Source organism: Leptonotus elevatus, chromosome 8 (assembly GCF_054856555.1).
Source record: "Leptonotus elevatus isolate MCC_2025b chromosome 8, RoL_Lele_1.0, whole genome shotgun sequence".
Lineage (NCBI taxonomy): Eukaryota > Metazoa > Chordata > Actinopteri > Syngnathiformes > Syngnathidae > Leptonotus > Leptonotus elevatus.
In genome coordinates this window covers 14,971,513-14,986,270 of record NC_141246.1, presented here as the reverse complement: position 1 = coordinate 14,986,270, position 14,758 = coordinate 14,971,513, and the positions used below count along the sequence as shown (strand labels likewise).

The window sequence follows — 14,758 nt, the reverse complement described above, 5'->3', positions numbered from 1 at the left end:
ATGGAAACTATGAAAAAGCTGGAAGCATGGAAACGCTCTTTTTGTTTGCTGAGATCTTGTGTATAAACCCACAAGAAGCGAGTCGTGCATGTGCGTTATTAAGGGGCCGTGCGTCAATGCACCTGAAACTCAGCCAGAATTCGAGCCTGTTCATTTACAGTACAGTGCAAATATCTTGCGTCACCACTAGTGTGTCAATCATTTTGACAGAGTAAAAGTGTAAATAGTAAGGATGTGCAGGCGTGAGCAATACAATTAATTTAGGTTCCATTCAATTTGGCTTTTAGAGGCAGCTTACCGTAGCTTTTTTGTTGCGCAATTGGTTGTGCAATTTCTTTTACCTTCATGGTAGGAAAAATACAGTCCCCTCCATATTAGAACGGCAAGGTCAATTCCTTTGTTTTTGTTGACATTTGGGTTTCAGATCAAAAGATGAATGAGACAAAAGTTTTTCTTTCATGCTACCCTATTTACATCTCGATGTGTGACCTTTGTTGGAAGCCAACTACTTTTTTTTTTCTTCCAAATTTGCGTAGGTTGCTGACTGCTCCTTTATCTCAGACAACGGCTGAAAGAATTTGAGGGTGAGAAGAGCTCTCTGCTTGTAATGTAAACAAAACCTCCCCTTTTTATAATGTCAGCATAAAAACACAGAGTGTCACTGCGTGGAGTTACTCCAGCGCAATTTCGTTCAGATACTTCTTGATTTATTCACAGACCTATACACATTAAAAAAAAACGTAAATTTTTTCTAAAAAGATCATGGCTGAGTCGAGTTTCCCTTTACCTCCAGAAGCCATCTGCCCTCTTTGTGCGGATGCACAGAGAGACCCGGTCACCATCCCGTGCGGGGACACTTACTGCTTGGAATGCATCAAGATCTACTGGGATCAGTTTGACCACATGGGGGTGTACAGCTGCCCCCAGTGCAGAGCGACCTTCACGCCGAGGCCCGTGCTGAGACGCGACCTACCGGACGTCTACCACGAGCCCCGCCGTCAACTTCAAGAGCTCACCCCTTTCCCCTACATGCATCAGGAGTCCTTCTGTGATTTCTGCGTGGGTCGGCGCAAAAAGGCGGTCAAGTCATGTCTCATGTGTCTGGCTTACTACTGTGAAACGCACGTGAAGCCTCATTACGAGTCGTCCACCTTCAAGCGACACAAGCTGGTGGACGAAACCGGCCACCTGGACAGGAAGATCTGCCCGCAGCATGAGAAGGGCCTGGAGCTGTTCTGCCGCTCCGACCAGATGTGTATATGTGTACTGTGTACTGTTAGAGAGCACCGTGGTCACAATATCACCTCTGCAGAGGAGGAGCGCATCGACAAACAGGTACAGTACTTAAAATGGGACGCTACAAGACATTCAGGACTTAATATTAAATAAAAGCTCTAAAAGGCATTTCCAAATAACAGGATACACAGTTTACTCAAAGAAGCCATGCATTCTAGTGGTAGGAAAAAAATAAACAAATAAACAACAAATAAATAATGACAGTGTTCTATCATTTTTTTTAAATGGGACTTATCCAACCCTCGACACGTCCATGTCTTTGGGAGCGCACAGCGCTACCAGTGAGCTAAAACTCTGAGCCGCCGGCACAGTTTAGCACCTTATTTGAATGCTCAAGAAGTGAAGTTTTTCAGGGGAAAAAAAGATTACCTAAAATTACCTTTTCAAATATATATTCGTAATGCGCACACAAAACCTGCCTTTTTTTTCCCTTGACACCCTTCTCGACTTGGGATTAGCATGCGGTCTACCAGTCGCGGTAACACTGTGCAAGTCAAATCCAACACATACTAATTGGTCCTGTAAAAAAATTTTTTTTTTTTGTATTCTTTTTATGACTTTATAAATTTAATATTTATTATTGTAGGCAACTGTAACATTATGTACAATATAAACATTAACACTGTGCTTGAATATAGGAAAATAAAAGTGTACTTAAATAAATATTGTATTCGAATGTATTGAAAAATATTGAATGAAAATCATACTCAAAAATGTTCAAAAAACAACATTGCCTGTTATTTTAAAGAACGTTAAAATAAGGCTGTTATCAGCACCGATATCTGGTATCGGTACTCGCCCATCCCTATTTATTAGTGCAGTATTTTATTAGGCAGATGCATGTTTAAACAGCATTTTTAAAGACTGATAGTTACTAATTTGGTGTGTAACATTTTGGAACATTACATATGCAAAAATGTTGACCATTGTTTTCCAAAATAAAAGCAGATGTTTACAAATGTGCAAATTATGAGATTTTGATCATTTGAAATCAAACAAGATATTCAAGCGATTAATGGTGTATCAAAAATAATTATAAATTAATTTGACAATTGGCTAGTTGTCAAGTAATCAATCGTTGCACCACTACACCGAATCGAACCAAATCAAATCAGAATCCGACTGAATCGAATCGAATCGTTCCATTTTAATATCGAACCGTTTTTGTATTGTATCACACCCCATGTATCAAGATGAATATAGAATTGTCTTGATTAGAGAGATTTACACTCCTATTACTCACACTTCATCGTAGTGTTGTGTCCTTCACAACCGTTTCATTAAAAAAAGAACGAATCTTTTCAGTGAACGTGAGTGAATGGATCACTTCCTGAAGTAATTTGTTCTTTTCTCAGTTCATTTGAGCTCAGCCATGCTCATGCCGTCAATCTTCATGAACGACCAATCAGTAGCCTTCGTCAGTGTCGGATTTTACTGAATATACTGCCACGCTATTGATGTTCATGAACGAGTATCAGTGAGTGAACGAGTTGCCGGTGAACGAATCTTATGAACGGTTCTTTTTTCATTTTAATTTTATTTTTATTCTCATGATTCAGTTGACTTAAAAGAACTGTCATGCCCATCACTACTTCATTGGTCAAACAAAACTAATGATTGGACACAACAGCAGGAATTGGTCTCCATGATTGGCAAATATGTCTTCAAAATGGATGGATGGGTGGTTACATGATTAATCACTGGCCACTTGTCATCTTGAATGAATGAATGAATGAACACGTTTATTGGTCATTCTAGCCTACAGTAGCTCTACACTAACATAAAAGGAGATGTGATTTTTAAAAAGTCCTTCTTATCATCCTTTGTTGTTGTCAGAAAACACTGGTGGTGACACAGTCTGAGGTCCAGCACCTAATACAAGAGAGGATGAAAGAGCTGCAGGAGCTCAAGCATAACGTTGATGTTCTCAAAGTAAGAGCAGTTACACTTGACACGCTCTGACACACAGGCAAGTCATCGCAAAAATTGTATTTGTACGTACCTTAGCATCCTGACAAAGTGACCTCACCTATGTTAGAGCGGCGCCCAGCGGGCCCAGGCCGAGAGTGATAAGACGTTCCACGAGATGCTACAGGCCGTGGAGCGCTGGAAGGCAGAAATCCATCAGATGATAACAGCCAACATGCAGGCGGCCATGTCTCAAGCTGACAGCTACGTGGAGCGTCTGGAACAGGAGATACTCGAGCTGCAGCGAAGAGATGCAGAGCTGAGGCAGATTCTCGAAACAGAAGACAACATTCACTTTCTGCAGGTCGCTAATTGTCATTCATTTCTTCAGCATTTCTGTATAAATAGACAATGCTAGGCTGATTTCGCAACAGCTGCTTGGAAAGGTGCGAATACACGAAATCAAACTGTCCGAGAACTAAAAGAGGTCTTGGTCCGAGCGGTCTGCGTGAAATGCCAGAACCATGAAACCTTGGTCTGCTACATTTGCATATGAACACATTCTTTCTTTACCCAAGACATCTCTCTAGTGGTTTCTCTTTTGTATTATTTAATGCAGTGGGTCCACAAATCAATTACGGTAAAATATTCATACAGCCTTACCTTGAAGAATTGAGTTATTGTTTAGTGGATCTTCTCAAAACGTTCATGCATAATTTCTCAAGTTGCATTTAGCTTAGTTAGTTTGTGGGTTAGCTAGCTACGTTTGGCTAAATTTCTATGTTTGGTTGGTTGGTTCATCATTGCCACAGTATTTTGGATTTGATGGGTATTAAGCCTTTTTCTCACCATACAGTGCATTCATGAGTTGTTTACATACAACCTAGGTATGTAAACATTCAAGCACAAATGTTACTTATGATGTCAAAATCGAAACCAATTGTAATTGGGCCAGGAAATCTGTTGTGAATTTTGCCATTCGGAATCTTGTTGGAGGACAACAAGTTGTGCAACAACTGAACAGGACGTGCATTCAGAACTTTGGAGAAGGCCAAATTAAGTTGACCTGTAAAGGTATAGCACATTTTAGGTTCATCCTGAAAATTCACCCCAAATGCCAAATATACAGCAGTTATGTATCGCAGCAAGTTACTTAATTTGGTTGATTTGCTAAATGTAGCACAAGGTTCAGTGGAGTTCAGTTCTATTACTTAAAGAGTAGCATGATGTAAAATGTGTTCTTTTTAATGCTTTCATATTTAAACACCTTGTGACTTGATGATGTACCTCTTGTGTCATGTTATTGCATAGAATTTTCCAACCCTGTGTGTTGCTCCGGAAGCCATGGTGCCCAAAGTTCTCATCAACCCGCAGTTCTCCTTCAGTGAGATGAGCAAAACAGCCTTAGAAATGAAGGAACACCTAGATGAGATCTGTAAAAAGGAACTCAGTCAAATCTCCAAGACAGGTTTGTCCAAATCAACACAAATGTTGCGTTTACCGCTCAAACGACTTTTCTATAGAGCAGACAAATGTAATGTGACTCTTTTTAACAGTAAATGAAACATCTGTGTACATCCTTTTGCCAAGAAATGGAGACAAACGGCTCAAAGGTAAGTGTGAACCAAAACATGAACTAATCATATATATATATATATATAATTTTTTTTAAAGCAATTACTTACTGTACATAGAAAGTATACAAAAATTGACATAAATTTGTATTTGGCATACTTTGTCTCTGCTGAAACAATGTCATAAACATTATTAGGGTACTCCATAAAGGGATTTTCCAATTGTCTAACATGAACTGGTATGAAGCATTGTGACATTTGTTTTGTTATAAAAATGGGCTCATTTGATCTCAACTAAACACAGAAAATGTTTCATATTTTCATGCTGAAACAGTTCCTAACAGAGTGGATTTCCAGGAGCCAAAAACAAGATCAGACTTCTTAAGATGTGAGTAGTTCCTTGTACAATGTTTAACCTTACTTTTTTACGTATTTGGGCCCTGGTGCCGCAATTTTTATTTTATTTTTTATCTCCCTCTAAAGTATGGGGTGTTAAACATATGGCATGCGGGCCAGAACTGGCTCATCAGGGAGTCCAATCTGGCCTGTGAGGACCGATCACAAACTGCAGTTTTTCACTAAAATTGTCTGTTGTTGCAAATGTTGTCCATTGGGGGGCACACTGACAAAGGATTGAATGCAAAAAATATATATTTTCATAATGTACGTGCTATTACAAAGAAGAAGAAAAAAACCTGCAAATATGGACATAATGACCCGACCCACTTGAGATCAAATTTGGGTAAAGGTGTCTCCCCTGCTCTTTGAGAACTCCCTGTTCCTACCTAAGACTAATATACTTTGGATGTAGATAGATTTTGGCGTTAATAATGGGTTCGTTTGGATTAATTGTGAGACTTGATTGTTCAGTTTAGTGAATAAATATTTTTGCTCTTAGACGCCTGTAAGATGTCCTTCGATGCAAATACAGCCTACAAGGAGCTGGTCCTGTCAGACGGGAACCAGAGGGTCACCAGGAAGAAATCAGTCCAGTTTTATCCAGATCATCCGGAACGCTTCGATGGCTTCTCCCAAGTGCTGTGCAAGGAGCCACTTACTGGTTTCAGATTTTACTGGGAGGCCGAGTGGAGTGGCGAGTTTTCCCTTGGAGTGGCCTATAGAAGCATCAATCGCAAGGGGAAGAACTCGCACAGTCTTCTGGGCTACAACGGCAAGTCTTGGAGTCTGCTCTGCTCAGATTCGGGATATTCCGCTTGGCACAATAAAACAGACCGCGACCTTGCGGATGCTCCCCGCGCATCACGAATTGGCGTGTACCTAGATCATTCTGGCAACACGGTGGCATTTTATTCTGTCTCAGAAAGCATGGAGCTCATCCATAGGTTCAAAGCTCAATTCACTGAACCTTTGTATGCAGGCTTTGGTGTGGGCTCTTCGGTTACCCTTCGTCAACTCAAACACACGACTACACCTTACTGAGATACCCAAATATTTGTTTCATGTGTGCAGTGCATGCTGTATTAGTCTTAACATAAAAAAAAAAAAAGGTAGCCATTTAATTGTGACAGCTTCAGAAATGTTTTTGAGGGTACACTGTTTTGTAGTAATAATCACAAAATAGCATCACTGTCAATGCTGTGGCAACTCGTCATCATCTGCTTTAATTCCCTTTGATAGCTAGTTCTTAATCACGTGATCAGCATTTTTTTTGTCCGCCATGTTGGCAGTTGAGATTGTGATAATTCTCTATTAAAACACTCAATAAACACCAGAACAAGACAAAAAGTCGACCTGCAAAATGACGGTGTGTGACGTCACAGGGAAAAAATTTTATTGGTGGACCAGCCTGGACGCCTCTACGGTTGTTTAGCATCAGAGACGCTGCTTGCATGAGGTTTTTGTCTATACAGTACTACGATGCTGTTACTTTAACAGTTTTTAATCTAATATCCAATATCTAACAGTCCTTTCTATTTTTTTTCTGTTGATTTAATAAAGATACATTCTGTAACTGTAAGAGTAACAAATGTCTATATTATCAACTGCTTTTAAATGATCATTGGCTTTCCAGTCCGGGCATATTTTCATGTCCCTGCTGAAATGAAGCCAATTAAAGATTTCAACATTTAACACTTTTATGACTACTCTTATTGCACAGTCACCTTCCTAAAATAAAGGCCTCGGTCATTTTTATTTTTATTTTTTGTTTTTTCAGAAAATATGAAAAACTGAACCACATACTGATGATATTATACTGTATTTATTAATCATCTCGTTTCAGTGGTAGAATTGTTTAACTAAAGATGGAACGAATGTTAACAGAGCAGGCCTGCATCCTGAGAGATGTTTAAGGCAATTCTTTCTTTTCTTTTAGTCAAAATATAACATTGGCCATTATTTTAAGATGGTGACAACATGTATTTGTTAGTTCTGCACACTATGTTGCACCTATAAAAAAAAATCGAGCCGCAATAAAATGCTTCTATAAATGCATTAGCTTCAACCTCTTAGAATGCGAAGCCCTCTTGTGCTCTCTGCTGGATTATATGATGATACACACTTCAGCCAGGGAAGTTAATATTGCAGCCTCCCAAAACGGTGCAGGCAGGATAAGCTTTATCCCCCAAAAATTAATGGGTGTGCACAGATCATATTAATGGATATTATTTTTAGAGCAGGGATTATGTAAGCATCCATTTTATATGACAATCGTCCTCAGTAGAGTTGCAGGTGAGCTACAGACTATCAACGCTGACTGACCAAGGTGAAAGTAGGTAAATTCAACAAAGCAGATTTTGACTTTCATGAAACTTGGTGCGGTTGTAGATAGTGATGGCACAACACTAAATGTCAAATTTTAGGCCAATCAGAGCAGTCGTTTTGAAGCTACGGCCCGCCAAATGTTGACATTCTTGGCAAAAGGGGCGTGGCTGCCTTCTTTTGAACACATATATCTCAGGAACTATTGAGTCAATCTTTACATATCTATTGTTCGAAAGGGAATTTGCAAGTCATCATTTATAAGATTGGTGCTAGTAGATCACATGATCTCTAAAACATATAAAAGTTTCAGAAATGTAAACAATTTTTGTTTAGCAGCAATAAGGAGTGATGGGTATTCAACGAAATGTCAACTTTTTCATGAATATTCAATGAATATCTAAGGGTTTAATCAAAATCCAAATCTGCTTGGGTAAAGTTTTCAGATTTTTGGGGGTTATTCCCTGGAAAACCCCCGCTATGTGCTTTCCTTGTGCTCAGGCCAAAACAATACAAGTTGTACTTGTATTTGGCGGCACCTTGTAGCGTCTTAGTGTCAAGGACCTGTATTAAACTGAATTCAGAATGTTCATTTAGACAAAAGAAGTGCTTTGCTGCAAGCTTTTGGTATTTACAGGCAATTGTAAACCTTTTAAGAGGATGCATCAATTACTGATGGATTTGTACAATTTGAGGCAGGACTCGGTCCCTATCCCCCAGGAAAAGGAGGAGTTCACTTTGTTTACATCATAAAATACTTTTTAAATGTAAACAATTCTAATGAGGCGACACTCCACAAAAACGTATGTAGTTGAGTTGTCATTGTAGGAATATACATTTGAAATAAAATCCAAAGTAAAAAAAAAATTCTGACCTGAGCAGGATACTGAGGCCCCCAGAGGATTAAAAATGGGTCTCGGTCCAAGGCAAACACTGTCTCTAGAATTAAAAGAAGGGTGGCATATGTTGTTTTTGGTTTCTTCATGACCTTTCCAGCGTCGTATCTAAATAAAAAGGAGATGAGATAGTTTACACATCAGGCATCCTTTACTAAATCTGCAAATAAAATAGTTAAATACTGTAAACAATCTTTTTTTCTCAGTGATGTGTCCTTGGAAAGAATATGCCTTTAAAGCAGAAATGTGGAGGTAAAGCGGGGGCAATAAACTCTCGGGAAACAGCATTTACCTGAATTTAACATATGTGAAGCCTTCACACCTGACATGCATTTCTAACTACCTGCATTTTGCATTTTAGCAATATTCAGTCTTCGGTGGCAAACCAACATGGTCACCACCATGTCGTGTTTTCAAAGACACATATTTCTTATGGTTAATTGTAACTTGGCTGTGCGAACTGATTCAGAGCAAGAGACGCTGACTTCATCATTGCAGTGAAGGGTGTGGCAGCACCAGCTGATCCGGTTTGGCTTTTTTTGGAAAACAGGTCTTGTCTCAGAACTAAGAAAAATACCACTACAGTGCTTCTCTTTAATGGGGTAAGATTTACAAAATTATTTTTGATTTCCAGACCAAGCAATTTCTCTTTATGCATCTGTTTAGCTTTGTAAAGCATATTAGCAGGTCGTAAAACGTCTAAAATCGTACTCTTCAGCAAGTCGAATGGAGCAAATACAGAACCAATGTAGCCTATTGTTCTCAAATGAGGGAGTTCTCAAAGAAATTCATTATGGTTATGAATTTTTAAAAAATCATTTGTAAGTAAATAAAATGTGTTAAATTAAACTTTTTTTTTTTTTTATAGTTGCTAGCATGTTTGGGAAGTTTGATGGCAAGGTTTGCTATTGTTTTTGCACGTGTGCATGGAGCTTGTCCACACAAAATGAAAAGTAGAAAGTAGAAAGTAGAAAGTAGAAAATCTTGTATATAACATAATGCTTAATATTTGCTTTTTATTTGGTTTGGGGTCAATTTCCTATTACTTTCTCGTGAGAAAATGTCCTCAATATAATTTCTAATTAAAAAGCTTGACATCCATGCAAGCCTTCGAGTGGTGTTAACCACCAGATCAGTGGCCTAGTGGTAGAGAGTCAGCCCTGAGACTGGGAGCTTGTGGGTTCAATCCCCGGCCGGGTCATACCAAAGACCTCCTTGACACTTAGCATTAAGGGTTGGAATTGGGGGTGTTAGATCACAAAAATCATTCCCGAGCGTGACCCCTGCTGCTGCTCACTGCTTCCTCAGGTGATGGGTCAAATGTGGAGAATGAATTTTGCCACACTTGGGTGTGGGTGTGACAATCAGTGGTACTTTAACTTTAAGAAGTAGGCTCAATAAATATTAAAATTAAAGGACTGTGGAATCCATTAGGTTGAATATAATCCATACTGGTCGACCTCTGATTTGTTGTGATAGAGCAAATGTTTCCATATCAAATAAAGGACATCTACTGTAAATAATCGGTTTGAGGATCATACTATTACAATCATAAAATCTGAGTGAGTTAAAGTGTTGGAAATCAGTCACAAAAAATACTGTATAGTTTGAAAGTCATTTCTTTCTTTATTCACACTTCAGTATTTTTCCCTTTCCAGATGTACTTGGCAGAGGCACCTAGCATGTGTCATTGTTACATCTCTTCTCTTGACGTGCCTGCTGGTGTTTGTCATCATGTATCTTCTGCCCCACAACCAGCACATTTCTGCAAAGGTAATTTTATCAAATTCCTCAGAGAGAATCCTGCACTGCCATCTAGTGGATAAATGCTGAGCCGCCACTTTTCCTTTTGTTGAGAATTCTACACAGGCATGCTACTCCAGGGAGGACGGTTGCAATACAAAACCCATTGTGTTGACTGATGTGCTCGTGGTGAAGACAATGGCATCCAATACGAATTTCAGTCAGGCTTGGAGTGACGCAGAACAAAAAGCTAGGAAGCCAGGACACAAATACATTGAGAAACAGCATGCTGCGGCCATATACATGTATACAAAGTATTTGCTTAAGCATTCCACCAATAAATCAGACATAAGTGAATACCAAGCAAGCAAAAATGAGACCATTTATATGGATTCAAAACTTTATTCTTCTCTGAGTGAAGCCATTCAGATCCTGAAACACAGCCAGGTAACATGTCTGAAAGCCATCTACCGAACACAAAGACATTTGCATGTGGACATTTCCAACAAGCAAGTCCGTTTTGGCTCCTTTACGTTAGCTTCTGACAAAAGGAGCCTTAAAAGGAGCTCCACTTGTTTTCAGATGAACACGTGTTTTGGTGTCGACATAAGCCATTACTCCGCGCTGAAAACAAACCAGCAGGTGCTGATTCCTCCATATGAAGTCTTCAAAGTGTCTGACGTCCACCCCGACATCACTGAGGACTGTAACATCACCTACAAGTTGGAGAGCAACCTCGACTGTGTGTATGATACAAAGAGAAAGATGTTACATCCGATATCTGCATCACCAGCAGAAGGATTGTGGTGCGTCGTCGTTGTCACTTTCGTCATCACTGTTTGCATTGTGATCGCTATCATTATTGTGAAGACTTATCGAAAGAAAACTCGTCTTCACAGCCGTTCTTATTTCCAACCAGTAACGTACTATCATGCTGCGGTTGTCATGAAAAGGCCAACACTCAATCTTCAATAAATCAACTTCTTGTTGTCCCTGATGTGTTTGGTTGAGTTGGGAGTCACATGCAAGGAAGAAGGATGTACTGAACAAAAAAATATATTGGCAAAAACACTTGCAACTTTATTGGGGAAAACTCCCCCAAAAAAAAGAGCAAATTTCTAAGCATAAAACTCAAGCAACAAAACGCCAGGAAATAAAGACCACTACAAGTAACCACGACAAACCAACATGAAAGCAACAACGAAGACTAAAAGAAACCAGGAAACTAAGGCCGTTTCAATGTATCCTCACAATGCAGAGAGAGAGGGACTCGGCGAGCGTCGATCCTCAGTTGAAGAAAGCTTTTTAAAGCGTTAATATAAATAAACAATCAGTATCACTTTGTTAATATGCTCATGCAAATGTCAGTATCAATTATGTTCCTCAAGGGTGTGTGCTACATATAATATTATACTCCCGTCTTGAATAAACAAGTAGAATGGGTTCTATTAGGAACTTAATTGACTGGGAAAACCTCGAAAGGCACTTTTCCATATCTGGTTCCAGAACAAGCCTCCATTACAACACTCACCAATTATTTATTTATTTATTTATTTATTTATTTATTTATGTATTTATTATCTGACTCGTAGTTGCACAATGTGGCGACGTCTCAAATTACAGCCCATCAAATGCACAGATGCTTTCACACAAATCAATTTCTGTGTTTAGGCAAGTGTTACATCACCACCAGCCGACCACCATCAATAAATATAAATGTACAGTAATATACAGCACACATATTGTGTTTTACAACAATACATAAGCATATTTAGAGCGTATCCCTTGCCCACAGACAAATAAGTCACCAAGTTCATTCAAACAAATGAGTCCGTCTTTCAATATATCCCCATTTTTGTCTTTATTGAGCACCAAGTCCTTTCTGTAAATACATATGTATTCCTTGACTGACATTGAGATAAGAGTGGCAACATGCAAAACTGCTCTCATTAAGCATCAAGCATATAGACCTGGTGATGTACAATATTTGTATTTGCTGTTTTTGTAAACAGTATAAACAGTGAGATATACAGTGACAACAAAGAATAGTTAACACTAAACAGACATTACAACAACTTAAACAACATATAAACACCTGTACCAATTCAAACCCAACCATTGGACCTTGAAAAAAGGACCTTGAAAAAAAAATCATATAGTGTAATTTATAAGAAGAATATACGGTATACATAAAAACAGTACACATAAAAGAAGTAAGTTATTATAGTTATGGCAAATATATAAAATTAGAGTATTCTACCAAGTTTGACTTTAATTGCTCAGCTGCCTCAGTCCAAAATGATATTTTTTTGCTGTATTTTATATTTTGCATTATTGATTCGTGCCGTCGATAATTCCAAATGAATGATACCAATAAAAGTGAACCATCAATCAGTAATACTAAGTGCATGTGGGGGTTTCCATCTCACGGCAGTTTCATAATTGTTGTGAGAAATCATTAACATGATCAACGTCTTCACACAATTGTAAAATCATTAATAACATAATGGTATTATTAAAGGTAATTAGAGCAAATACGTTATTTCACGTGTGTATCCAACTAGTTTCCCGTTGCATTAATCAGTACCAAAAGAGTAGCTCTCAACTTCAAAATGTTTGGTGACCCCTGATGTAAATTATCCCCAAAATTCCAAACAGCTCATTGATGGACACATTTTTGGAAACAGGAAGCACGCAAAAGCTTTGCTTGGTTTACCCAAGAGACCCAACCATTTGTCGACAAGAAATTAAAAAGTAAATTAAAATAACTTAAAAAGTAAATTTTCCACAAATGCTATCCATCCATGATGGAAAAAAAACTTTCCACAAATGGTTATCTTTTAAAAATGAGGTGTAAAAACATGAGGTGTCCGAACAGACTTTAAACCAGACTAAACTGCATAGATGTGACGTCAGCAGAGCCATCATCGGCATTTGGGGAATGTTGCCCAACATTTGAAACTTAAGTCAGATGCTCTAACCACGCTTTTTTGACAGAATTTCCCAACCAAATGTTTAAGCAGTTTGCAATGCTTCTGTTGCAGTTTCTCCATTTGTAAGCCACAAAGGGGGAATTTGTTGTTTACTTTGTTGACCATGTTCTTTCAGCATGTTACTTGTGTGTGTTCCATACCACTAGGCTGTTACTTGGTCACTAAAAATGTTGCAGAGCCGGATTTAGTGATTCATCCGACAGATCCTGTTGAATGATATTGTCCACCAATTCATGTCTGAGCTTCCATTTAAGAACATTAGCTGTGTATAAACGATTGTCGATATCCGACACCAAATGACCCGAACCAAGGAAGAACTGGATGGCATTTGTATGTTCCTGGACATTGTCATTTGCAATAGAGTAGTGTTAATGAGGTCAAAAGGCAGGCCCCAACTTGTTCATTTTCAACACTACCAGCCACACCTTTTTAAACAACATTCTTCAAAACGTCAAGGCATCAACCTATTTTAGTGCAAAAACATGTTGGGAAAATACAGTATGTTGACAAAACTGAGGCCAAATTTGAGACTTCCTGATGCGTGTGGCATTCTTGAACCCCACAACATTGTTCAAATTAAAAAATGTCATTACGTTTAGCAACAAATGCAATGCATTACACATTGGCTGAGTCCAACCTCTCCATAAAGTTTTTTTCAGTGGTTTTAAGTAGTTTTTGCATAACTATCGCAACATTATCAAAAACATACTCAGATTGATGGTTTATAACATCAACAATAAGTGTAGGCAAGACCAAACTACTTTGATGCCGTTTCTGTTAAATTTCTGACCACCATACTTATATTTACAAGTGGCAAAAGGAGGACTTTTCATACGCGGATTATGATAACCTCCATCAGGATAAAAAAAATTTAAATCATTGCAGAGAGCAACCTTTGAATAGCTGTCCATATTCACCACTGTTCATTGAAAGGGTTAAGTACATAGGGTGTAAACAAAATAATTAGCTTGTAATCATAATTAGCTAAATGAGTAGGGCGAGACAGTCTTGCAGTTCTTAATTACTTATTTTTCTTAATTACCTATTTTTAAACAATGTATAAACCCTTAATCTTATCAAATTGGTCTGTAAGATTATCTTTTGGTTGGAAGTGCGTTAAGAGTGGATTTGTCCCAATAATAGGAAGCAAAATGGTTTGGGGCTGACAATGTTAAACATTAAACATGCTCAATATTTACAACCCAAAATCTTCACGCGTGTAGGTGAAAGCCGACTATTGAAATCACAATTGACTGTGACATGAACACAACAAGCCAATCAAAGAAGCGTCTTGATTGATGAACTCGTTCAAATTTATTTGTGTCCCCGTAGGGCAATTATTGTTGCAGCAAGCAGTGGACAACATTTAAGACAAACAAAACATAAAAGAACTAAGAGCATAAAAAGTTTAAGAAAATACAGTGTATACTGGCACAAGAATCAACAACGACCGAAGCAACGCCCATGCCCATGACGGGGGAAGTGCAATCTGTGCAAACAGCAAGTCAATCAATCAGGTACGACTTCTCTCCCGTCCGGAGTTCAAGAGAGAAAAGGCTGAAGGGACAAAGGAATGTTTGCACCTGTTGCTTTTAGTCCTCGGAAATTTAAAACCAAGATCCAGACG

The 14,758-nt window shown here is 38.5% G+C and overlaps 2 protein-coding genes across 3 annotated transcripts; both read left to right on the top strand.

Annotated features, from left to right (window-relative positions):
* Positions 1 to 675: 675 nt before the first annotated feature.
* ftr84 (finTRIM family, member 84) lies at positions 676 to 6,869 on the top strand. The gene is made up of 7 exons (XM_086083347.1): positions 676 to 1,335; positions 3,133 to 3,228; positions 3,335 to 3,568; positions 4,516 to 4,672; positions 4,761 to 4,817; positions 5,113 to 5,166; positions 5,677 to 6,869. The coding sequence occupies exons 1-7, from the start codon at positions 763 to 765 to the stop codon at positions 6,216 to 6,218; spliced, it is 1,713 nt and encodes a 570-aa protein (XP_085939473.1). The 5' UTR covers positions 676 to 762; the 3' UTR covers positions 6,219 to 6,869.
* Positions 6,870 to 8,812: 1,943 nt separating this feature from the next.
* LOC147169911 (ecto-ADP-ribosyltransferase 5-like) lies at positions 8,813 to 11,130 on the top strand. Of its 2 annotated transcripts, none has more exons than XM_086083255.1 (3): positions 8,813 to 8,997; positions 10,054 to 10,168; positions 10,265 to 11,130. In XM_086083255.1, the coding sequence occupies exons 1-3, from the start codon at positions 8,993 to 8,995 to the stop codon at positions 11,111 to 11,113; spliced, it is 969 nt and encodes a 322-aa protein (XP_085939381.1). In that variant the 5' UTR covers positions 8,813 to 8,992; the 3' UTR covers positions 11,114 to 11,130. The 2 variants fall into 2 exon arrangements, with proteins under 2 accessions (XP_085939381.1, XP_085939380.1); XM_086083254.1 differs by having other exon boundaries at positions 10,253 to 11,130.
* Positions 11,131 to 14,758: the final 3,628 nt, after the last annotated feature.

Coding starts and splice junctions, on each gene's coding strand:
- ftr84 (XM_086083347.1), top strand. CDS start 763: ATGGCTGAGTCGAGTTTCCCTTTACCTCCAGAAGCCATCTGCCCTCTT. Junction 1,336..3,132: donor AGGAGCGCATCGACAAACAG/GTACAGTACTTA, acceptor TGTTGTTGTCAG/AAAACACTGGTGGTGACACA. Junction 4,673..4,760: donor CAGTCAAATCTCCAAGACAG/GTTTGTCCAAAT, acceptor TCTTTTTAACAG/TAAATGAAACATCTGTGTAC.
- LOC147169911 (XM_086083254.1), top strand. Junction 10,169..10,252: donor ACCAGCACATTTCTGCAAAG/GTAATTTTATCA, acceptor CCTTTTGTTGAG/AATTCTACACAGGCATGCTA.